This window comes from Myotis yumanensis, unplaced genomic scaffold (assembly GCF_028538775.1).
Source record: "Myotis yumanensis isolate MYYU_CA2020_CCGP unplaced genomic scaffold, mMyoYum1.0.hap1 SCAF_16, whole genome shotgun sequence".
Classification (NCBI taxonomy): Eukaryota; Metazoa; Chordata; class Mammalia; order Chiroptera; family Vespertilionidae; genus Myotis; species Myotis yumanensis.
Window position 1 is genome coordinate 19,162,035 of NW_027223767.1, and position 26,484 is coordinate 19,188,518.

Consider the following 26,484-nt stretch of genomic DNA (forward strand, 5'->3'; position numbering starts at 1 on the left):
GGATCTTCAAATGTGAGAAATAAATTTTTTTAAAATCATTATAATCAAACGGATGGAATAATATTTGCTGTTTAATCCACTGTGGCTCATGTTCTCACCGATGTTCCCCTGTCCCATCTCTGACCAGAAGGACTTATCCAGGTTGGCTCCCCCATGAAAAGCCACTGGAACCTCTACCCTGCTGCCAGCTCAGCGGCCAGGCCTCCGTCCCGATAGCTACGCTGTGGGCACAATCCGGTCAGGGAACATGTAAGAAGCAACCAATGACTGCATAAGTAAATGGAACAATAAATTGATGTTCCTCTCTCCCCCTCCCCTGGCACCTTCCCCTCTCTCTCAAATCAATACATTTTAAAAAAGTTGCCGAAACCGGTTTAGCTCAGTGGATAGAGTGTCGGCCTGCGGACTGAAAGGTCCCAGGTTCGATTCTGGTCAAGGGCATGTACCTGGGTTGCGGGCACATCCCCAGTAGGAGATGTGCAGGAGGCAGCTGGTCGATGTTTCTCTCTCATTGATGTTTCTAACTATCTCTCTCCCTTCCTCTCTGTAAAAAATCAATAAAATATATTTTTTAAAAAAAAGTTAAAAAAGGAAATAATTAAAAAAGAACACAACCCTCCAAATTGCTAATATGATTATTTGAGGGTGATGGGATCAAGGGTCATTATTTTTATAGGTTGTTTTTGTACCACAGTTATTTTACTTTTAAAATACCATTATTTATCTGTGTGTATTCTTTCTAATTCTGCACAAAATAGTTCACTAGTGCTTCTTCCTCAAAGAACTCTGGGACCCCTTCCTTGGAGGTCCTCACAGATATTGGGAGTTCTTGGGGTTAAGTGTGTGAGAATAAACCAGTCATCATTTCTGTCCAAGAACAGTTTAGACAGCCACCATGTGGGACTGACTGACTTGGCAGCTGCCATTTTGGCCTCATGGCTTGCAGCTCCCCTGGGGGCCAACATCTTGAAATGGCAAAGGCCAACCTCTCCCTTTGAATCAGCCAATCTCGAAAGTCTGTGCGCCTGAGCTCCAATCAAGAGCGAGGGACAGGTCAGGTGCGCCAGGATTAAAAAGCCAAGCAGACCACCGGCTCAGTGCGCGTGCTCCCTGACCACGTGCTGCACACCTCCTGCAGGAGTAGACACATTTGCCTGCTGCCTGGCTCCCGAGTCTGCTTTGTGTTCTACCAGGACCCCTGAAGTTGGGGACTTGCCTCATTTCTAACAAGTGGAATGCTGTCTCTGGCTCCAAGGCCAAACCTTGACAGATCATCCCCTGTGTGACTCAATCTACCCACGTCCCCAAGCAGAGCATGCTACTGCCTGGCCTCTGACTGGCTTAACCCCACTATGAAGTTTTAGGGGAAACACTGCTTATCTGGCTGTTCTGTACTCTTACTCTGGCTCACAGGGGCTCCAAGCTGTCCCGTCTGAACCATAGTTCATGACGGCCTTCCTATGTTCTAGACATGTGTAAATAATAAACCCCCAAAAGGGGAAGAGCAACACCTTCCCCAATTGCGTCCTTTCTTTGGCTTTAGGTGAATTCCAGAGCAAATGTGAAAAGGCACTTTTAATCCACATCTAAGGCTGAATGGTAAATTATTCTGGGTCTTCCTTCTTTTAATGAGGAACTCCAGTAGAGGCATCACCCTTTCCTGCCTCACAGTTCCTGAACGTCAACATCCAAACAATGGTTGTTTGTTTAGGCAGATTGAGACTGCTATGTAAATTCCAGGAGACACATAAAAGCCCAAAGAATTCTGCTTAGCCTAGTAAGACTTCTGAGAATGGAATAACTGCTGTGACTCATCACCACCAGAGTCTGGGTCCTAGTACCCTTCAGTTTGTTCCTGCTTGTCTCATACAGGAGATGGGGCTACTGACCTACTTTTAGGAGGGCATGCCCTTTATGTAGCTTACATAACTCCGGGGAAGAGCTCAGTCATACTTCCTTGCCTGGGATCCTTTAACAAGGCCCTTCTGTGATGGCCGTCTTCTGGCTGGACAGCCAGCAGTTTTCCTCTGTGGGAGGCCAACTAGTCTGCCCAAGGTTTTATGAGACCTTGTTAGGGCACATACTTTTTTTCTTTCATTTTTAGGGCCCATACTCTTACCAACTGAGCTAAGGGGCCAAGATAGTCCTGGAAAAGGAGGTGGGGAGCGGGCGGCCAGGTGGCTCACCTGCTGGGTAGTGGCCAGACAGTACTCTGCTGTGCTCAGGATGCTGCAGATGAGGCAGAGCTCCTCCAGAGTGAACTTGGCTGCTTCGGAGCCCTCCTTTTCCTTGAGGAGGCTGCTGATGGTCAGCCCTCCACTGCTGCTTGTCGTTCTGAGGAAAAGGAACAGGAAGTAGTCAGGCTGGGACTTCTCATTTGCTTCCTGAACTGGAAACTGCACATTTTAAGAAAAGAAAGGGGGGAAGGAAAGGCTGGACATGACCCAAATAAACCCACATACAAGTCCTTTCCTATTGACCTCACCTTGACTATCATCTGTTTAAATTCTCAGACCATCAGAAATAGGAAAAGATGTTTCCAACAGTGAGCCAGTAATCAGTCATATTTACTGTGATGACTCTGATACAGAGGAGGCTGCTGAACACTGGCTGCTTAGCTTGGCATTTCCTGATCTGTTGAGCTCATTCAGGATCATCTGAAGCACAAGAGCTGGCTCCCCAATTGTTTCTCTCAGTCAAGCAAACTCTGCACAGGAATTTGCATGTTGTGGTGGAGGGGTACAAAAGTGCATGTTAAGAAATGGTTCCTATGCCCTAACCAGTTTGGCTCAGTGGATAGAGTGTCAGCCTGCAGACTGAAGGGTCCCATGTTCGATTCCGGTCAAGGGCATGTACCTTGGTTGCGGGCACATCCCCAGTAGGGGGTGCAGGAGGCAGCTGATCGATGTTTCTCATCAATGTTTCTAACTCTCTATCCCTCTCCCTTCTTCTCTATAGAAAATCAATTAAATATATTAAAAAAAAAAAAGAAAGAAATGGTTCCTGCCCAAACCCCCATTTTCTCAAGAAACCAGAAGGCATCTCATCACTTCCTACTAGGGCAGCCGTGGGCAAACTACGGCCCGCGGGCTGGATCTGGCCTGTTTGAAATGAATAAAACTAAAAAAAAAAAAAAGACCGTACCCTTTTATGTAATGATGTTTACTTTGAATTTATATTAGTTCACACAAACACTCCATCCATGCTTTTGTTCCGGCCCTCGGGTCCAGTTTAAGAACCCATTGTGGCCCTCGAGTCAAAAAGTTTGCCCACCCCTTTACTAGGGTCTAATCACATGCTCACAAAATGTCAAAATGCGGTTATAAAACTTCCTGTTCTTTCAACCATGAGTGTCTAATTTTTTTTTAAGTAGATAGAATTCAATGGCATTTATCTTAAAAATTAGCCCTAGCTGGTTTGGCTCAGTGGATACAGCATCAACCTGTGAACCAAAGGGTCCCGGGTTTGATTCTGGTCAAGGGCATGTACCGTGATTGCAGGCTCCTCCCCAGCCCCAGCTCTGGTCGGGGCTCGTGTAGGAGGCAACCAATCAATGTGTTTCTCTCACACTGATGTTTCACTCTTGTCCACTATGGGTTAGGAGCATCACACTGGACAGCCCTTCTGGAGGTGTATTTCAGGAGCTTATAAAAATGTCCAGGTGATTTAAGCCAGTAGTTCCACTTCTGTTCAAGGATGCTTTTCTTTTTTTTTCTTTTTTTCTTTTTTAAATATATTTTATTGATTTTTTACAGAGAGGAAGGGAGAGAGATAGAGAGTTAGAAACATCGATGAGAGAGAAACATCGATCAGCTGCCTCCTGCACATCTCCTACTGGGGATGTGCCCGCAACCCAGGTACATGCCCTTGACCGGAATCGAACCTGGGACCTTTCAGTCCGCAGGCCTACGCTCTATCCATTGAGCCAAACCGGTTTCGGTCAAGGATGCTTTTCTGAGTGTTATTTAAAATACCAAAATAGTAAGCCCAACCCAAATGACCAGTTAAGAGAATGATCAATCATAATCCCAGAAGTTAACTGAGGTTTTTCCATATGTTTAACTGCCATGGCACCATTAAACATGTTTTGATGAATATTTACTGTCAGGAGTGCCCACTATTCTCTCCTGGCCTCCCAGATCAATTTTCTGCTCTTTCTCTTCTCTATGGCTCAGGAGACTGACTTCCACAGACTTATCATCATCCAGGTTCCTTGGCCCTCAGGCTTCCTCCTGTTGCGTTCAGCCAATGGGAGATGCAGCAGGAAGTCGGGAGAGGTAGAGGAGAGAGAAGTCTGAGCAATAATAGTCCTCCAACTCCCTCTGCTTCAGTGTGGTCCTGGCAGTGACTGGCCCTCTATGAATAGTTTCTGTGGGGCAGACCTTTGTCCTCAGCCCTACCTCTCAGTGAGTTTCAAAGTAGTAATAATCACCCACTACTATATGAATGCCTCGGAGTCCTCTGTTGGTTCCTTCTACCTTGCCCTGGTTTTTGTGACTACTCAGCAGCCTCAATCCTAATAACATCCCAGCTGAGCACATCATTGGCTTCCTGCTGGGACACTGGCTAACACACATGAAAAAATGCTCCCAGGATGATGTTAAGTGAAAGCAGCAAGGTACAGCCCTCACTGGTTTGGCTTAGTGGGTAGAACATCAGCCTGTGAACTGAAGGGTCCTGGGTTCGATTCCAGATCAGGGCACATGCCCGGGTTGCAGGCTCGATCCCAGTCGGGGGCATGCAGGAGGCAGCCTATCAATGATTACCTCTTATCATTGATATGTCTATCTCTCTCTCCCTCTCCTTTCCTCTCTGAAATCAATAAAAATATATTTTTTTAAAAAAGAAAGAAAGCAGCAGGATATAAAGCTATAATAAGCAGTACAGTCCCAATTCTGGTAAACAAACAAAGAAGAGACACAAACACACATTATATATATATAAATAAAGAATGGAAGAACATATACCAAAAAGTTAAACTTGTTTTCTCTGGGTGGTGAGATTATAGGTGATTTTTCTTTTCAATCTTTGTGCTTTTCTGTGTCTTCTATGAACTTCTATTACTTTGATCATCAGGACAAAAGTTACTAAAAACTTTTAAATGGTTTCTATCACAGTCAAAGAAATTCTCATTGGTAAAACATATCTGCTACTTCAAATGTCCTGTGGAGCACATGGATTTTGTTTTCTTTCCTCCAAATCAGTGGTTCTCAACCTTCCTAATGCCGCAACCCTTTAATACAGTTCCTCATGTTGTGGTGACCCCCAACCATAAAATTTTCGTTGCTACTTCATAACAGTAATTTTGCCACTGTTATGAATTGTAATGTAAATATCTGATATGTAGGATGTATTTTCATTGTTACAAATTGAACATAATTAAAGCATAGTGATTAATCACAAAAACAATAGGTAATTATATACGTGTTTTCCGATGGTCTTAGGCGACCCCTGTGAAAGGATCGTTTGACCCCCAAGGGGTCGCGACCCACAGGTTGGCGACCCATAGGTTGAGAACCGCTGCTCCAAGTAATGTAAAACTCCCATGTAGGACACCTTTTAGTGACGACGACAGAAACTAATTCCATAATTGTTGAACTGAGCCACCGGGATGATTCATAATCACTAAATTTCAAAGCCTTACCTTAGATCATATTCAATAACAATTGAAATTGCTATAGTATAACCAGAACATCTAAAACCCTAGTGTAATGATTCATTTATTTCAAGCAATAACAATGTAACAACATTAGTGACTATGGTGAAGTCACTATAATTAGGAGCTGTGCTATGCAACTCCCTACCCCCAAATCTCACTACGTCTTTAAACATTAGACTCTATCCAGCATAGCAAGACACACATATCATAGGAGACTTGGGGATGTAATTAGACTAAGGGAAGGCAGACTCATGCCTCTTGTCTATTTATCATCCCAAGACATACTCTCATTGAATGGGGCCTGAGTGAAACTGCCCATGCTGTTTATAAGTTATTTCCACCACCACCTCACTTTTTTGGCCAAGTAGCCACCGTTGAATCCACGTAAAATTAAATATACATATAATGGGCCAACTCCCTCGAGCCCACGGTGGTAAGATCTGACCTATGCTGGCAGCCAGCAAGGGCATTTCCTCTAACGGTCTTGATAGCTGTGGAATCCCATTTAGAGAGGAAATAGTCTCAGGTCTTGTGAACTCAATCAGGGTGTTTTCTTCCTTGATCCTCTCAGCAGTTCAGGAAATAACTTCATAGTGGATTTCCTTAAAGATTCCCATATTTAGGTGTGTTTAGAAGCATACTTCCCCACTCGGACCAGGGAGAACAGGACTCACTTGGGCAGGTTGCCAGAGAGGATTTTCCAGGCATATTCTCGGAGGTACTTCTGGAAAATGGTGCTCAGAGCGATCATTGGCTCCCCGGTGCTGAGCTGAGAGCACTGCACCATGCACTTCTTGTAGTACACAAAGAGGTCAGCACAGCTGGGGAGCACGGCACCCGCTTCATCAGTGTTGGGCTTAGGTGGCCCCTGGGCTTTGAAATCCGCCACAAACCGATCTATCAGCTCCCCGAGGTTTCTAGGAAGAAGAGAACTTGAAATGTTATTCTATTTCAAGAAAGAGAAAGTAAATAAATGTGCTTGGCAGCCATGAGTAAATTATTCCTAATGCTTTTTACATTTAAAATTAGCCAAAACCGGTTTGGCTCAGTGGATAGAGCGTCGGCCTGTGGACTGGAAGGTCCCAGGTTCGATTCCGGTCAAGGGCATGTACCTGGGTTGCGGGCACATCCCCAGTAGGAGATGTGCAGGAGGCGGCTGATCGATGTTTCTCTCTCATCGATGTTTCTGACTCTCTATCTCTCTCCCTTCTTCTCTGTAAAAAATCAATAAAATATATTTAAAAAAATAAAATAAAATAAAATAAAATAAAATAAAATTAGACCCATTTCTATCAGTATCATCACCACCCCCATGACTCCTATAGTAACAGCAGCAATAAAATGTGGCACTTGAGGCCCGGCCAGGTGTGGCTCAGGGGTTGAGCATCCACCTTGGAACCAAGTGGTCACTGGTTCGACTCCTGGTCAGAGCACAAGCCCGGGTTGTGGGCTCAATCACCAATAGGGGGCATGCAGGAGGCAGCCAATCAATCACTGATGTTTCTCTCTCTCTCTCCCTCTCCTTTCTTCTCTGAAATGAATAAAAAAACCTTTTTTATAATGTGGCACTTGCCAACTGCTTCATACTTTCCAAAGCATTTCATGATCACATATGACCCCCACCCCCTGTGAGGGAGATCAGGTATTAGTGAATGCTCTGAAAAATGAAAAAAGTAAGGCCAGAAAGTCTGTCACATTTAGTGGCAGAGTTGAGCCCAACATCCACCATTTAAGTGCATGCACTGGTCCTACTATCATATAAGACCATCTCCCTTTTCCACAAATGAAAACCCTAAATAATGATAGTAATCACTTTCTGAACACTTGCACTATGTCCGTATTTTATGTGTCATTTCAATGAACTTCACTGAATGCTCACAATAACCTTATGAAGTAGGAAACTATCACTATCCTTATTTTCAAAAAGCAAAGTGCAGGAAAATTAAGGACCTTGTCATACAGCAAGAGAGTGGGGGAGCCATAATTCAAAACCAAGCAGCCTGGCTCCAAGCCTCAGACCTTTAACCACTCTACCCTGCGACCTCCTAAAACACAAAAAGGTTATGATGTCAGCAAGTATTGAGGTATCATTATCCTACCTGTGCCCACAAAATAGATGCCTAAACAAAGACAAACTGTAAAGAAATATTCTAGCCTTGGCCAGTGTTGCTCAGTGGTTAGAATGTCGTGGGTCTGATTCCCATCAAGAGCACATACCTGGGATGCAGGTTCAATCCCTGGCCTGGTTGGGGCGAGTGTGGGAGGCAACCAATCGATAATGTCTGTCTCACATTGATGTTTCTCTCTCTCTCTCTCTCTCTCTGTTTCCCCTTCCCTCCCTCCCTTCCTCCCTCTCTCCCTCCCTCCCTCCAACTCGCTCTAAAAAAAAAAAAAATCAATGGAAAAAAATATCCTCAGGTGAGGATTAACAACAACAAAAACCCACACAAAAACAAAAAAGAAATATTCTAATGCTTTCTTTCTCCTTTAATACAGTTTTTCTTGGAACTACAGATGTAACTTCTTGGGAGAAGAGGGTCTGAGCAGCTCCAGGCTTGCCCCAGGTTGCGGTGGTGACGGCAGCTGCATTTTTTCTCCCATTTCCCATTCAAACATCACTGACTTTGCTTCAGTTGTAGTGAGTCATCACTAGTTAGAACCCAGCAGGCCTGCACTGGCTGTTCCCTGCACAGTTGTGCAGTGTGAAGAATGGGAGGAGGGGGTTCCCACCCCTCTTGACATTCTGCATCTTTGTAGGTGGCTGTCTAAGGCTACAGGAATCCAGCTGTGCTTTAAAAATGTATTTATATAACAGTCAGGAAGAAAAAGACAAGAACCACACACAGCATCAATTAGCAGGAACAGGAGAAAATTGACATTTTACTCCAGAGCCTTTGTTATTGAAAGTTTATTATATCCAGATGCCGCCATTCTGCCCTCAAAGAACTTCGTGCCAAGGCTCGGGCTTTGTGATGATGGTCAGCAGCAGGGAAGGAACTCCGGCCTCCCACCCCCATTCCTCATAGCCTCTTCTTGCCTAACCTTTCCATGTAATCTCCCACCTCTCCTCCAGAGTGACCCCCCCGCCACCCCCTGCTCCAGCCAGACTCACCTCCACCACCCCCTGCTCCATCTCTATCCCTGACTCTGGGCCTTTGCCTAGATGCTTCCCTCCACCAAAATATTCTCCTGACACTTCTCCATTCAGCTCCGGGTGCACCTGAGGATTAACAAGAACAAATTCCCTATCTTCACAACAATCCTCTATCTTCACTTCAACATCTGTCCTGTCACACACTGACACTTCTTTTTGTTTTGTTTTTTTGTTGCTCCTCACCTGAGGATATTCTTCCACTGCTTTTTAGAGAGTGGAAGAGAGGGGAGAGACAGAGAGAGAGAAACATCGATGTGAGAGAGACACATCAATTGGTTGCCTTCTGTGTACACCCTGACCAGGGCCAGGGTTCAAGCCTGCAACCTAGGTACATGCCCTTGACTGGAATCTAACCCACAGTCCAACACTCTACCCACTGGGCCAAATCAGCCAAGGTGACACTTCATTATTTTACACTTAAATATACACTGCGAGGCTATGAAATATTCAGGAAGCATGTCGACTGCCTCCCATCCTGGGCTCACGGTGCAGTGCTCATCAATCATGGCAATCTTTTTCACGGGTCTTTGGTGTAATTTCAGAATCGTTCTGAGACAGCACTCTAGACAGCCACTTCTAATAAGCTGAAGTTGGTACAAAAGGCAGAAGCTGCTTGCTGGATAGCAGTAGCATCTTCTCTGTTTCATGTATGTTATGATAAACTCCATGAGAGTAGGCATCATGTTTATGTTACTTCTGCTCCCCCTAGGCCCACCCCTCAAGCTTATGTGCGAACCTCATCTCCCAATTATGTCGGCCCAGTACAAACTCAGCTGATCAACCTCCACACTTTGTTCCTAAGGGATGGGAATGAAAGGGTGGGAAGGATCTAATCCAGTCAAATACTGGCTGAGTACTTATACTGACAGCCCACAGTGCAGAGCTCCGGGTGCACCTGAGGATTAACAACAACAAATTCCCTATCTTCACAACAATCCTCTATCTTCACTTCAACATCTGTCCTGTCACACCCTGACACTTCTTTTTGTTTTGTTTTTTTGTTGCTCCTCACCTGAGGATATTCTTCCACTGCTTTTTAGAGAGTGGAAGAGAGGGAGAGACAGAGAGAGAGAAACATCGACGTGAGAGAGACACATCGATTGGTTGCCTTCTGTGTACACCCTGACCAGGGCCAGGGTTCAAGCCTGCAACCTAGGTACATGCTCCATATCTTATACTGACAGCCCACAGAGCTTATCAGTATAAGATATAAATGAATTCAACAATAACAAAAAAGCAAAGGTTATAATGTTTTCCAAACACCGAACACTACCTGTAGTTTTGGCAAGATCGTCTTGTAGGACTCCTGGAGAAAGGGATGTGTGGCACATTGACCGGTTTATTGACTGGAATCACAAGGAGGCGTCTTTTATCCCCTAAAGTACTTATAACCAAGTAAGAGAGTACAAAGGGTCAAGCCCTGGTCAGGGTGCAGCTCAGGCCGAGACACAGTGTCTGCCCATCAGAAGCTTTGATCTACTTGGGGAGACAGGACCCTCATGCGTATGATAGTTAGATTCCCAGACAGCAACAAAATGCTAATTTTGCAGTCTACACAAAACGAGCAATTGCTTTAGACAATGGAAATACCAGAGGACACTAGAGAGAAAATGTCACAGCAGATTCAGGTGAGAGAATTGAAGCACGGAATCAGAAAGGAGCACAGAATATGGTGGGAGGAAGACAGGGTGGGAAGGAGGAGAGGGTTTGGCTGAGGAAGATGATACAAAGGAGAAAAGTCTGCACCATAATCCTTCTTTGATCTCTTTTTCCCACTGCAGCTCTAAGCCTATAAAGCACGTGCTGGGTGCTTTATAAATATAATCTCATTTAATCCTCTAAGACCTGAGTAGAAGGCCTCATTATCCCCATTTTATAAATGAAGAAACTGAGGCTGAGGAAAATAATACAATTTTCCCTATAGAATTTATCAGAACTGGAATATGAACTTGGGTCTAACTCCAAAGTTAAGCTCTATCCACTCACTATACTATGCTTTGATTTCAAAACTGTAAAGCACTAGACAGATATATGGTATTTTGATTATTGCTGTTATTCACTTTCTCTTCAGCTTGAAGAAACAGGTCATGGATGTAGATGGTGTCTTTTCCCCTCTTCACTGTAGCTTGAGCCTAAGAACTGTGTAATACCGTTGGGAGTTCCACTGTATGGATGAGTCCATACAACATGACCTAGGAATAGAGACTTCTGCAGAGCAGTATCACTAGAGGGAAATAGTAAAACACAACGAGAAGAAAAACCACATCGCAGACCAAGCTTATCTATGGATGACCAAGGCAGATTCTTCTGCTGGGCCTGTGCGCGGCATATGGAAACGATGTTCTCCTGGGAAGTAAAGGAGTGACGGCACTGGGAGAGGAAGATGACAGTCTGGAAAAGCTGGTAAGGAGGTAAGCATGGACAAACCCCCAAAAGGTCCCCAGGAAGTTACAGAACTTGTTAATTCAAGGGCACTCAAACTAGTCTGTATCCCCACCCCCTTCTCCTTCCTTTTAGTTGGGACCAAGGATTTGGTTCTGGTATGGCTTGTGGGGTTGGTGAGCCAAGGTTTAGCTTGAGCCCAACTGGGAGATGGGTTGCATATAGGTAAATGGAGCTTAGAACTACATATGGGGAGGACACTGGGAGCCAGGCTTCTTACTGCCATAGAAGGCAGTTCAGACATGTAAAGGAGGAAGCTAAAAAAATCCCTGTGGTTAGGTTAGAATTGGAGGTATCAGCATAAACACACAGGTTATAACATAGAAGTGGGTATAAAAATAGATACAGTGGCCCTGGCCGGTGTGGCTTAATTGTTTGGAGCGTCGTCCTGAACACCAAAAGGTTGTGGGTTTGAATTCCAGTCAGGGCACATACCTGAGTTGTGGGTTCGGTCCCTGGTCGGGGTGCATATAAGAGGCAAACAATTGATGTTTCTCTCTCTCCCTTCCTCTCTCTAAAATCAATAAACATATTCTTGGGTGAGGATTAAAAAAATAGATATAGAGAACTATACACATACATATAGTTCTTAGCTACATGGACCTACAAGCATGACACCCAAACATAATGACCATATCTGATGCCAAGAACTTAGTTTCCAAATATCATTCCGACCAAAGGAAGAAGGGGTCCTAAAAAATGATGACTCTAGGGCTGAGGTAGGAAAGGACAAGATGAGCCTAGTATATTTTGTTGTACCAGAAAAATGCTAAAAAAAAAAAAGATGCAAATAAGGTGAAAAATAAGTTTGAAGGGGGTTCCAATGGCTAAATCAGGGCCTATTTGAGCATTAAAATAAATAATGATGGATCCTGGAAGGAAAAAAGAACATTAGTGAAAAAATTGGTGAAATCCAAGTTAGGCCGGTTTTTAGTATAACACTGTACCAATGTTAACTTGCTGGCTTTGATGACTGTTCTATGGTTATGTAGGATGTTAACATTAGAGGAACGTGAGAGAAGGGAATATGAAATCTGTATTATTTCTGAAATTTTTTTGTAAGTCTAAATTTATTCCAACATAAATTTAAAAAGAAAAAGATAGTAATGACTAAAACCCATTGAATAAAATAGAAATTTATGAGTCCATACAATATAAGTAGATGGGAGAGAAGATAAAGCTTTTGCTTAAAATATAGTGTCACCCGGCTAGTGCGGCTTGGTGGTTGAGCATCGACCTATGAACCAGGAGTTTGATTCCAAGTCGGGGCACAGGCCTGGGTTGCAGGCTCAACCCCCAGTGTGGGGCATGCACGAGGCAGTCAATCAATGATTCCCTCTCATCGCTGATGTTTCTATATCTCTCTCCCTTTTCCTTCCTCTCTGAAATAAATAAAAATATAAAATATATATCTATAATGCCAACTAACAAATGTAGAAGAAATGACAATTAGAAAAATTATCATTTGATAACGTTAGTAATAAATGGTCCAGGCAAGTATCAACGAGTGATAAAATAAGTCAGTGAAATATGAGAAAAAGGCTATACATATGGTTTCAAAATTTCTCCTGGCACTAATTACTTATTTATAAATAGAGAAAAGTGGCAAACACCATCTAAACTGAGTTATAAAAATGAATACAAATCGAAGGACAAACTGACACTGGTGCCTCCTGACATGGATTACTGAGAACACAGCCCCATTTCTGCATAAATCATCCATCATGAGAAAAACACCAGACTGAAGGACATCCCACAAAGTATTGGCCTGTACGCTTCAAAAATTTCAAGGTTGTGAAAGATACAGAAAGGATGAGTTATTTTTCTGGACTAAAGGAGACCAAAGAGACAAGTACATGCAACCCATAACCCTGGAATAAATTTTGGGTTATAACAAACATGACTGAAAGTAACTGACAGAGAAACTTAGGCATGAGGAAGCCAGAAGAAGCAAGAGCTCCATTTCAACAGAAGTTATTAGAGGGGACTCAGGAGAACAGGCAGAAATGGTTCACTAATAGCTTCTCTGAATGAGTGTAACTGAATGAACAAAGTGCCTATGCAGAGAAATCTCTTCCTCAAGAGTTAGCAGCAGAAAAGCACTACATTCCCAAGAGTAGAAGACATACTAACTTCCTCCTTGAACGTAGACAAAAATTGAGAAAGCTGTTTAAAGCACAGAATGACAGCTTAGCCTGACCTGTTAAAGAGGTGGCTTTGGGGACATCTCCACTTCCTGCCTCCTCCCAGGTACTGGCTCTGCAGTACCGCTGCTGCTTGGCTTTTGGCTGGGGCAGGTGCTGCCAGAATTTTCCCTGGGCAGGTGGGAGGCTGGGGAGATGAGGGGATGAAACCCAGGCCAGGCCCAGAAGAAAGCTGGCAACACTGATCAGGCCACCCAACCATTGCCTAAGAGTCCAGAACAAGATCACAGGGAGGGCAGGGCAGGCACAGTTCCTGAGCACCATGTACTTGTGCCAAGCAAGTACCCACATGTCACCTCATTTCACCCTCACCACTAGTCCTAGGAGGAGGGCATTGCTAACTTCACTGCAGATAGGGCAGAACAAACTCAGACAGGTTAAGTACCATGCTTGAGGTCCCCGGTGAGTGAGTGCAGAGTTCTGACTCAAATCCAGGTCTGTCTGGCATCCAGATCCACGTTCTTTCTGCTACACTGTGTTGGGTCTCTGTCATCTCAGAGCTTGTGAATGGTCTAAGATTTTCCTCCCTTGAAGATTTCTGAGTCAGAGCTACAAGAGTAGTAATTTGTACAAAATCAGTCCCCACCTGAGCTTCTCCCCCAGCCTTAGGATTCTTTGACTTAAGGGAAGAAGGGCTTTATAGAATCCCTTGAAATTGTATTCAAAAACTGTGCGTAGGTTCATGAAGATTTGTTTTGGCAAGAGTGTCTCTGGCTTTCATCGGGTTCTCAAAGGGATCTATGACTCAAAAACGGTTAATAACCACTGCTTTAAGCATTATTTGGTCTGATTCTCTCCTTTCACAGATGAGGAAACGGACTTCGTGAATTCTATTTTCTACTTCAAGCTTTTGCTGCTTTTTCTGGAGCTACAACAGTACAACCTACGCAGTTCTCCTCCGAGTAGCTTCCGCCACTTCCCTCGTGCTGTGGAAACATCCTAGTGAGGCCAAGTGGCAGGATGAGTGGCCAGCACTTCATTTTTCATAGAGAAATGGAGAGTCCCTACGGAAGGGAGGTCTGGCCCTTTGCCCAAAGTACCATGAACAATGAGTATTCTTTATATGAATCAAGGCCATGTGAAAAGAGTAGATACCAGAATTAGAATAATTCGGAAAAATGACTCTTCAGATCTGGTAGGTTTGGGGAAGAAAGTGTATGGTTATCTCGTATGCACTTTAAACCCTGGACCCAATAGCTTTTAAGCCTCTTTAAAAATAAAAATTTGAGTTGATAAGAAGGGGCTTTGCCCAGTAACAGCCACCAGGTGGGTTGCTTTAAAACCTGTTGATCTAGTTAGCAAAAAGCTGATTCTTTCTCTGGCCCTCTCTGGATCTTACTAACTTCCTGAGAAAAACTTTCTGAACGCAGAAAAGAGGAGGGAGCATTATCTCAATACATTTTGAGGTTTTGCTTCCCTGCTATTGTTGACAGTTTTGCTCAAATAAACTCACAAAAATTCTTTACAGATTTTAAATGTTTCTTACAAAGGGAAATCCAGATTATTTGTACTAATTTCCAGTCTTTGTAGGAGGAATATAATGAAGTAAAAACTCCTCAAACCAGAAGAGAAAGGACCACAGGTCCCTCCAGTGACAAAATAGGAAGGCAAATCTCTAAGTGTGAAAACTGTCAACTGTGCACAGAAGGTGGATGCCCCAGACTCACTTCAGATTCTGACCTGGTGTCAGAATCCACTTGGGATAGACTGGACTAGGGGCCTGCGCTGGTTTTTCATCAACGTTTTCCCATCAAAAAAAAAAAAAAAAAAAAAAAAAGTCAGGGATGAAAGAAAATAACAAAATACAAGAAGTTTAAAATAAGTAAATAAATAAAAATAAAGGACTAAGAGGCAATAGTAACTATTACCCTCTGTGTGCCTACAGGCATAAACCCAGTGGGTGGAAAGCAGGAAGAACACTGTGGCATTACAAGGCAAAAACTGTCCAGGCACCTTTTTTGGGTGGGGTGAGTAGGAGCAGCGAGGAGGTTTTTGTTAATGTAGAAACTCTTTTACAAAGTTCATTTTCTGGGATTTTAATCTGAAGCATTTAGTCACTGGGGAGGAAAAGAATAGAAGTTAGCTATAAAAATCAAGTAGGTGACACTTTTATTGGGGCAGAATGAGACAGTCCAAGAATGTAGATAGTGATTCATTCTCCATAAATGCTCATCTATTTATAGTGTGTTCATCCTGGAGTTATTTCTTTGTTTGCCTTCTTTCTTTTCGATTTTGATTGATGATAGCCATGATATTTTGCTTTGATGTGTTTCTAAGTGTAGTTTCACACGGTTCAGTAAAAATGATGCAGCCATCAAGTATGCAATTATTGCAGTATATGGTCTGACTGGATGGCAGTGTTGTAGCAGTTTCCTAGTTTCTCTTTTTCCTTCCCTTTTCCAAGTCCTCCTTCCAGTGTGGAAGGGTCTGCATATTCTGGCTGTGGGCAGAGGTTCAGGGACGAGAGGGAGTCTTTCAGCTTTGCATGAGCAGTGGACATGGGATCACGCATCCTCTTCTGACTGTAAGGAAACTTGGCTACACTGGGCTGCTCTCTTAAATCTTCAGTGGCTTTTATTTTCTTCAGTCTTCAGTGATGAGAGAAATATTATGAAGACATTGCTATCTAATTCTTAACCTTTTTCAATAAAAAATTCCTGTGTTCAGCAGCATGGTTAATGCTCTTGTTTAGCCTTCCCCTCCAAACTGTACATGGTGGCTTGGAATGTTCACAACTCGCGTGCATGGCAGCATAAGATAACTCCTATATTCTACATCGCTACTGTTTTGCATAAAATAAATTGGTAACGATTGACACTTAGAAAAAAAATTGGGTAGGTGAATAATAATAATGTTCCATGTAGTGATTCCACTTATATTCTCTTAATCTTATGATTTATCCCTAAAACACATTTGGAAACAAGAATTCACTAACCTATGACAGAATCATTAAAAAGGGGAAAAGGAAAAAAAAAAAAAAAAAAAAAGACTGGGTTTTGGTGCCTAAATGCTTTCCCAGAGAACTCCCCTCAGAACTTTTTCACAGCTGCTGTTGTTCCCTCCGTGTGAGCCACGGTCTGGTCCTCTTATGTGTGCTCTGCAGGCTACCAGGCCTCTGCTTGGAGCCTGTCTCCACAGCTCAGCTGTTCCAGAAACCCACCCTCTTCCAAGTCCTCCTTCCAGTGTGGAAGGGTCTGCATATTCTGGCTGTGGGCAGAGGTTCAGGGACGAGAGAGGGTCTTCCAGCTTTGCATGAGCGGTGGACACGGGATCACGTACCCTCTTCTGGCTGTAAGGAAACTTGGCTACACTGGGCTGCTCTATAAATTTTCTGGAGCCCTAAGTTTATAAGATACATATATATATTAAATAAATGATAATCCATAAAAGAAGGTAAGAACCTATCAGTCCATACGGACAAACAAAAGGGGGAGAAGGGGGACTCTCCCTTACAGTAGCACTCCAATTAGTAAATATAGAAGAAGTGATGGAAACAAACGCTAACATCTGGCAACACTACAGTAATAATCACGTTGGGCAGGAATCATCAAAGGATGTCAAAATGAGTGGGCAAAGTGCGATGAGAAACAGGATATTTACATAGTCCCAAGATACTCATTAATTAAAAACAGTAGCTTCACAGCAGAGAATGCTGGCAGACACCGCTTAAAGCAAGTGGTCAAAGTCAGCATCACCAGCAATGGGACGAATCCACATGACACGTCTCTGATATGATGCACTGAGGACACGACATGACCTCTGTGGCATTCTTGCCCAAATTCTTGCATAATCGGGATTTAACTGAGAGGCAACATCAGACAAACCAAAATTAAGGGAATTGTACAAAACAACTCCTCAATACTCTCTAAAAGTGTCAAGGTCATGAAGGTGACAAAAAGACTGAGGAACCATTCAAGATTGAAGGAAACTTAAGATCCTGACAACTAAATGCATAACTGGATCTTGAACCAGAAAAAGGGCATTCGTGGGACAATGTTACCCCTCCTGATTTTGATAACTATGGTTATGAAAAATGTTAACATTCTCTGGGGGAAGGGTCTCTGAGAATTTTTTGTAACGTTTTTTTTAAGTCTAAATGATTTCAAAATGAAAAGTTAAACAAATTATACTTGAAAACTTATACATTAGAGATTAGGCTGTCTTTCTCTGTTTGCCAGCGCCTGACATTGTAAAGCCCATGGGTTGACACGTACAGCTATGTAAGGGCTTGGTGCCCAGGGGGAAGGAGATGTTGGGATCCATTTGGGACCTTATTAGAGTCAAAATCAGGCTTCTGAGATTTATAGACACAATAAATGATAACATTCAAGAGATATAAAAATATCCTTAACAGGTTTCCAGGGAGGGTCACAGGCATGCCAAGTCCTTCCTTCTGCCTCAGGAAAGAGCTGTGTCCTTGGGAAGCCCAACCACAACCAGAGGAGGGGGAAACGCAATAGAAAATAGCAAAATGTTCATCACTCACTTGTCCTGGGACTCAATATACACGTAGAGATGAGGCTCAAAACACTTGGAAACAATGCCATGAAATGGATTGTCTGGGGCTTTAGGCTTCTTTGGCTGTAAAGAAAAAAAAAGACAAGAAGAAAAAAGAAACCCTATACTTGAGCTGTCATTGAAAAATTTCAAGCAGTTTCAAAGTAAATATCCCTTCCATGTTCACTCCTAACTTATAGATAAGAAGCACTCAATGTAACTAAACTGGCCCTAGCTGGTTTGGCTCAGTGGATAGAGCGTTGGCCTGCGGACTGAAGGATTCCAGGTTCTAGTCCGGTCAAGGGCATGTACCTGGGTTGTAGGCTCGATCCCTGACCCCTGTCGGGGTGCATGCAGGAGGCAACCAATCTATGTGTCTATCTTACATCGATGTTTCTCTCTGTCTCTCCCCCTCCCTTCCCTCTCTCTAAGAATATCAATGGAAGAATATCCTCCAGTGAGGATTAACAACAACAAAAAAGTAACTAAACTGGGTCTATTTCCTGCATTATAATTCATGCCAACTTGTAAACAATAAGCTGGCTTTGTTAGCAACATTTACTTGCTTGGTATGGTGAAAATTTACTGCTACTTTGATAACACATGCATTTTCAATTTGGAAGTGATTCATCATTTGACTGATGTTTCAAAAATTTAAATCCTAGTTAATAACAGCATCTTATATTTATAGTGCTTTAAAAGTTATAAAAGTGCTTTCACACGATCTAATTTTGATAGCCTCTTTTTACTGATTGTTATTATGAACCAGGCACTTTGATATGAAGTAATATCTCATCTACCCCTCACAACCCTCAATGTAGGAATTTTTACTATTAGTTATACCTAAAGAAAAGGAGTTCCACTGGCCAGGTGGCTCGTGGTTGAACGTGGACCTATGAACCAGGAGGTCACAGTTCGATTCCTGGTCAGGGCACATGCCCGGGTTGCAGACTCAATCCCCAGTGCAGGAGGCAGCCATTCAATGATTCTCTCTCACTGATGTCTCAGTCTCTCTCTCTCTCTTTCTCTCTCTCTCTCTCTCCTCCCCTTTCCTCTCTGAAATCAATAAAAATATATTTTAAAAGAAAATTTCTGATTTTGAGCTGTGGTAATTTAAGTGGAAGTCCTTCTTCTTAAGAAATACATACTGAAATCTACAGAGGTAAAGGGCATGATATCTTCAAACTAACAAATTGTTCTGAAAGAGAGATGGGGGGAGGAAGGAAGAGAGAAAGAGAGGAGTAGGGAGGATGTGATCAAAGTAAATATTAACAACCAGTGAATCAAGGTGAAAGATTTTAAGAGTTCCTTGTAATATTCTTAAAACCTTTCTCTAAGTTTGACATTATTTTTTTTTTAAGTGAAATAAAATAGAAGACATGGGAGATAGGTGCCAAAGGCCTGGCAGGAAATCCCAGAGACAGTTGGGGAGCAGTCTTAAGGAATGGCACCCACCAACATTCTGGATGGCGCAGAGGACACTAACGCGTGGGAAAATACAGAAATCTATGCCTGAGCAAACAAGTGGGTAAGATCAATTCCCCGGTTTGACAATGCACTGTGTTAGCTGTCACCATTGGGGGAAGCTGGGAGGTGGGTACACAGGACCTCTGCTCTCTGCAACTTCTTGTGAATGTATATGTAATTATCCCCAAATAAAAAGTTTAAAAAGTGGTTCAGGAGAGAGAGGGAGAGAGAGATGGACTCTGAATGCGAAGAAGTTTTAGGAATATCTTATCCTATTTTATTTTGCTTATGTGTTCCCTTTTATGCATGCGTGACATGATAAAAATCTCTAAGTCTGAAGAACCCATTCAGTATAAAATACAGATTTTTAAATGATCAAAGAAAATGGCTACATGACATTCCAGCACACTCATCCTGATCAGTCTTCCTCGGGCCTTGTGCTTGACGAGCCCCACAGCACACTCTGAATTTGGCACTCGGAGAACGGCATAATCAGACAGAGCAGGCGTCCCCACCCCGCCCGCAGGCGGCTCTGCTCTGCCCGGCCTCTGCCCACTAATGCCGCTCCTGGCAGTGAGAACAGAGACCGGCCACCACAGCTCCCGGTCCTCTTGCAGCGCTTTCAGTGTGAGATGGAAGGAAGAGAACAATAGGAGAGATTGCTGGAACTTTCCTTTCTTTCCACAGGGCTGCCTCCTGCCTGTGACTGTGCTCATATTTGGATAATAGGTGCTGGAATTTCAGCTTAAGCTGGTGTCTCCCTTTGCACCGTCCAGCTCCCCAAAGGGTTGATTCTCAGCTCAAAGCATCTACTAAGTCATTTAGCAGTAGCATTCAGGCTGGCCTTCTGCGTGTGTGAATTCTGTCCAAAAGCTGCAGATGTGGAAGCTATTTCCTCCTGGAGCTTGATGGAATAATAAAGGTTACTGTTGTCACAGTGAGGAGGTCTGCAGCTGGCCCCGTTTCCTTTTATTACTATCCAATGTAAACAGATTAAGTCTTACTGCTCGGATCACCAGAAGGGGACATTTTAAACCAGAAATTCCTTATTTCTTCTGCCTCTTTCTTTTAGACTTTGAGTACCCTCATTCTCTTTTCATGTCATTTTTTTTTATCATTGGGAATATGCTGGTAACTGATTGTTCGAACTACTAGTAAATGCCTCTTTTCAAGTTCATTCTCCCTTCACCATAACCTAAACAGTGGTAGTGAGCAGGAATGAGCCTCACCGTGAGGGCACACTGTCCACTGCCTGCAGTGCCACGTGGGTTGGGTAACCCAGGGTAACCGCTGGGGGCCGTCCCCCACTACCTCTGGCTAAGCTCACCACAGCAAACTGTGGACTTCCTCCCCAGCACCCCACAGGGCTCCTGTGCACCCAACTGGAAGCCACAGTCAGTGGCTGGGAAGAGGAAGATCCTGGGGCTCCCACCTAATCAATCATAAGCAAGACAAAGTGCTGGCGAGGCCTGCAAGGTCGGGGAAGGTATGCGAGGAGGCATTCGTCACTGGTGTGTAAGTTTTATTACTAAGAAGCAATAGGCTGTGAAATTGCAAGTGGATAATATAGTCCGGGGATTTTTTAGTACTTTATTTTTAAGCACATTAAAGCCCTGGATCAAAAGAAATTTTACCTGGAAGTCCACGATAAAAGTGGCTCATAATCGGACTCCTCTGTTTGGAGGTAACTTGGTCTCCTCCCAACTCTCCACAGTGATTCCTGACGGGGCACTCAGGAATCAGTTTGAAAGCAAGTAGTTCTTTCTAAAGATCAAGAAACCAAGAAGGTCTGGAGAAAGTAAAAATCTAGCCTGGCCGGCGTAGCTCAGTGGTTAAGCATTAACCTATGTATCAGGAGGTCATAGTTCGGTTCCCAGTCAGGACACATGCCCGGATTGCAGGCTCCATCCCCAGTGAGGGGCGTGCAGGAGGCAGCCAGCCGATCAATGATTCTCTCATCATTGATGTATTTATCTCTCTCTCTCCCTCTCTGAAATCGATAAAAAAATATGTTTTTTAAAAATCTAATAAAGGTCATATGGTCAGATAATGACAGACCAGACTGGCACTTTCCCTACCACATGACTCTACTTTACCACATGAGTCTGTGTTCTCCGTCCTTAGAATGAGCAGGTCTTGGTCATTATAACAATAACCTTGAGCTTCCGGAATGAGTAAAAAGTTTCATAAGAAATAATAAAAATCGTATTTTACCTGGCAAAACTGATTTTGTAGGAAATGGGGAATTGTATCTAATCCAGTTTAATCACATCCAGAGATGACTAGCTAAACGGATAACTTTTCACGGCAGCACTACAGCATCTGAGTATTCGACTACACAGTTCTGGACATGACAACAGCAGTCACCAGCACTGGGAGCCATGGCGCGCAGGGTGGGTGGAGGATATACACCAGAAGAATGAGCTCTACATACAGCTCCCTCCTTCCCATCTGGTCTTTCCTCCCAAAATGTTAGAAGAAATCTTTTTTTTTCCCCCACACTGGCTGACAGGATGGCTTTAAATCAATTACATTTAATCCTATAGATCTCTGGGATGCAGCCTGAAGGCACCCTTCAGTTTTATTCATTCACTTTTATTCATGGGAATAATTCCTATGTCCTCTACTTTTCATTGAGACATCACAGGGTAATGAGAGTGTCAAGAAAGGAATCCTAGTCTCTGACTTCTAGGCCTGGCTTCCAGTCCTAGCTCCTCCACTTCCAGACGAGGTAACCCGGGCAAATCACTTAACCTTCCTGAGCTGCAGGCATTGCAGCTCATATAAAATCATATAAAATGAGAGACAGGCACTGTGAAGATGAAATGAAGTAAAGCATGTGAAAGACTTTTAAACTATAAAGCACCATAAAAATGTGAGGTATCCATGTTATTATAATTATTTAATCAATGGACCAGACACATTTTATTGCATCACTTCAGAACTGCCCCTGGAAATTCTGCTCCCCTGGCTCCTGCCAGGATTGTACACCGCCCTCGCCATGCTAGAAATACAGGGTGATCTGCAGAGAGTGTGGCTAGGTTTCCCAGAGCTAGTCTTCCCAGTCAGCCTTCCTTTGGTGGTGTCTGGACCAAACCAATACTATAAAATAATTCTTTAGAAGCCAAATGTAGAAAATTAAAAGGAAGGATCACTAATCCAGACAGAAAAAGTTCTGATTTATTGCTCTAAACCCTTGTCATAAAATGGCAGTGAAACAAAAACACAGTTCTTGTAGGATGAAGAGAGAGGAAATTTAGAGTTGGACAGAAAAATCCGAAGGAAATGAAAGTGCTAGTGTGCTGGGAAAAGTAACTCCAAATACGCCACTGGGTCACCTTGACGTTTCCAGGCCTCCCCAATGGCTTCCAGGCCTAAAACGATCAGCTTACACTGAGCAGAGGCCACCCCCAGCTGATGGTGCTAACTTCGCTGGGGATCTTTCGGCCTTTCATGTCATCACCGGACCAGACGAGAGTACAACCAAAAGCTAAGCCGACAAGTTCAGGCGATGGTGACTGAGGCCGGGCAGAATTCTGCTGCCCCCCCTCATGGGTTGATTAAGCTTGTGCTAATTCCGGTGGTGAGGCTTTGGGGAGCAGAGAGGCAGGCAGGAAGGGCTGCTGTTTCACTCAGTTTTCTAAATACACGTTCAGATAAAGGCTTTCTATAAAGACCACCAAAGTTGTAATCTCTGAATGTGGTCAATAGCCAAAGGATCATATTTAGAGCGAGCAGACCCATTTTCAGAAACAAGCACTAGGTAGGATGCAAGTGGAAGTGCAAACCAGACTTACTTGATCTAAATCTCCTTTCTCCATTGCCAGTTCCTCCATCTCTGGTGTTGACTCATCTTCCAGGAAGGGATTGGTAGATGGGGGTGGAGACTCGAGTTTTTTCTGTTGAGACATAAGAGATAGGTATCTTCTGAGCTCTGCCCATTGCTTTTTCCAAGTCTCTCCAAGAGCTAAATCATGAAATCTGACCTAATGAACAAGAACTGAGGTAACATGACCACATTCTCACCTTTAGGCCTTCACATTGTTTTCCCATCTTCTTGAAACCTTATTGCCCACCCAACCCCACCCCAATCCCAATCTAGCAAAACTCTTACTTATCCTTCAGTATGCAAATTCAAAGTCCGGTCTGGGAAGGCTTCCCCATTGTCAAGTTTGGGTTAGATGTTCCTGTCACCATCCCACCGGTACATCCCCTACCCAGGTATTTATTAAAATATTGCAACTGCCCATTTATTTGTCTCCTCCCTAGATTCCATGATGGCAGGGATCACATCTGTCTTGTTCCCCATCCTATCTCTGGTGCCTGGCATGTAATAGGTGCTCCATAAATATGAATGAATCAAAATGCCAGATGGGTTTGAATTCAAGAACAAACTATAGCAGGGCCTGGTGGTGCGCACTTGTAGTCCCAGCTACTCGGGAAACTGAGGCAGGAAAATCACTTGAGCCCAGGAGTTCTGGGATGTAGCACGCTATGCCAACTGGGTGTCTGCACTAAGCTGGCCATCAATATGGTGACCTCCAGGAAGCAGGGGACCACCAGGTTGCCTAAGAAGTGAACTTCCCCAGGCTAGAAACGAAGCAGGTCAATACTCCTGTGCTGATCAGTACTGGGATTGTGCCTGTGAATGCCACTGCACCCCAGTCTGGGCAACACAGCAAGACCCCACTCTTTTAAACCCTCAGTAATGAATCTTAAACCCTCAAGAAACAAATGATACAGTGATACTACCCCTATTCATTGCCTGAACCTTAAAAAAACAAACAAACAAAAAATAGCCCAGCCGGCATGGCCAGTGGTTGAGTGTTGACCTATGAACCAGGAGGTCACCTCTCAATTCCTGGTCAGGGCACATGCCCAGGTTGCTGGCTCGATCCCCAGTGTAGGGCATGCAGGAGGCAGCCCATCAGTGATTCTCTCTCATCATTGATGTTTCTATCTCTCTCTCCCTCTACCTTCCTTTCTGAAATCAATAAAATTATATTTAAAAAACAACAATAAACTATAAAGCTAATCTTATATGTTTTAGATTATAGACAAAAGTCCCTTCCCAAATAAGTCCCTTTACAACAACCACAACAAAATATCCTTGAGAAAAATTACTCCCCAGCTTCTGAATATGACCACTCTTTCAAAAATATATTGTTGAGTGGGACCACAGGCTGGTGGGAAAGCTGGAGGCGGGTGATGTAGGCTTTAGCTCCAACTCTTGGCCAAATCATCTAGCTCCTGTGAGCCACAACAGCCTCATCTGCTGAATGAGGATACACTCATAGGACACTCGAACGAGCAAATGTGATAAAGTGTGCAAAGTCCTAGGAGAAGCACATAATACATACAAGAGACATTGATGATGATAATTCCAGTGCAACTACAGAATCAAGGCAGCGCTTAGGAATTTTTTACAAATTTGACCTTGAGATGTTTATGCCAGGGAGCTGGGAGTTCTAGCAGAAAGGAAACTAAGTAGACAAGCAGGATAAAGGAAATTGGTGGTGCTGGGGATGAGGAGAAAGGGCAAGGAATAGCTCTCTGGAGACAAGAAGCCAGGTACAGCCCCAGCTGTGTGGGTCAGCTGGTTGGAACACTGTCCCGTACACCAAAAAGGTGTACGCTCAGCATATACCTAGTTTGCAGGTTCTATCCCTGGTTGGTTGGGGCATGTACAGGAGACAACTGATTGATGCTCCTCTCTTCCTCCCTTCCTCTCTCTCTAAAATCAATAAACATATCCTCAGGTGAGGGTTAAAAAAAAAAAAAAGCCAGGTGGAGAAGGAGTTTCCAATGTGACATTTTAGCATATATTAATGGAGAAACGAACAATTCCCTAAGCCAAGAGGGACAGCAGATGGACTACAGTGTGAATGACTTTGTCAAGTGCCAGGATATCAGCTAAAGATATTATAAAAAAAGAAAAAAGAAGAAGAAGAAACCACACCTGTGTCTGTGTCTGGTTTAGACTTCAAGACAATTCTGCTTACACGCACATAAACTGCAGAATCCCTGGCCAAAACATTTGGATGCTATCGCACAGTTAGACAGAGCTTCAGCATATGAAGAAAGGCTTGTGATTAATGCATTAGTCCAAGGTAATCATTAGTAGAATAATGACTTTTGTCGTATCCTGCTGAGAAACAATATGGTCTAACAACCAAGCAAATATTTCAAATGTATACAATCAGAACTCTGGCTTCCTTGCCTGATCCAGAAAGAAAAAAAAATTTTCCTGTAAACTTAAAGCTATTTAAGTTTCTTTTTTAGAATTAGGCTATTTTTAGGAAGAAAAGTTTATTTGAAAACAGTATTTCTAAGCTTTAGTTCTCTCTGTAAGGGCTGTTAGTAGTGCAGGGAAAGAGGAATGGTGAGAAAGGAAGTCCATGAAGCCTAAGCTTCAACAAGATAAACGAGGTACTAGCGTTGGATTCCTGATCCGACCAGCTCAGCAGTGGTTTTGGGATCATATTGTTGAGCTGAATCTTTATGCTCTGAGTCTTTTGGTCCTTTGGTCATGTGGAGAGCAAGTCAGTAACTGAAGTGAAAAGCTTTGTTCAAAATCATTCAGTGATAGAACAAGGATTTAAATTTTTGAACTAAACATTACTCACCTATTGTTAGGTCTACCAAGGTTGACAATAACAGATCAAAATTATACACAGGTGGGCCTCATTTTAAAAACAATGTGTTACTGGAACTCATGACAAAAAGTGGACATCGGCGAAGTGAACCGAGGGTGTTCCTGGGCTCCACTCTCACTGGGAGAGTGTCTGTGCATAGAGGTAGGAAGTAAAACATAAAAGGCAGCATTGAAAAGGCATTTGGGGCAGTAGAGCACGGGCCACTTGCTCAGTGTTATGGGTCGGAAGAGTCCCAAGATTTCTTTCCTATCCCCACCGTCTGTCTCTATTAACATCCCGATGGGATTCCTGAGGGAGTTATAGGCACTAAGGAACTTCTTGCTCATTCATTTGGAGCGCAAATGTTTCAGGTGTGGACCACGTTGATGCAAAAAAGTGATTCATTCCTTTATTCACCCACTAACA

General features: G+C 43.4%; 1 protein-coding gene across 1 annotated transcript in view; it reads right to left on the bottom strand.

The window, feature by feature from the left end:
• Positions 1–26,484, bottom strand: part of VPS53 (VPS53 subunit of GARP complex) — a 147,305-nt gene that overhangs the window by 43,663 nt on the left and 77,158 nt on the right. Inside the window, exons 12-15 of the mRNA XM_070395089.1 lie at positions 23,221–23,322; positions 17,946–18,040; positions 6,334–6,576; positions 2,187–2,334 (exon numbers count right to left, since the gene is read on the bottom strand). Of these exons, the coding sequence (XP_070251190.1) occupies positions 2,187–2,334; positions 6,334–6,576; positions 17,946–18,040; positions 23,221–23,322 (588 nt within the window). The remainder of the gene's footprint in view (positions 1–2,186; positions 2,335–6,333; positions 6,577–17,945; positions 18,041–23,220; positions 23,323–26,484) is intronic.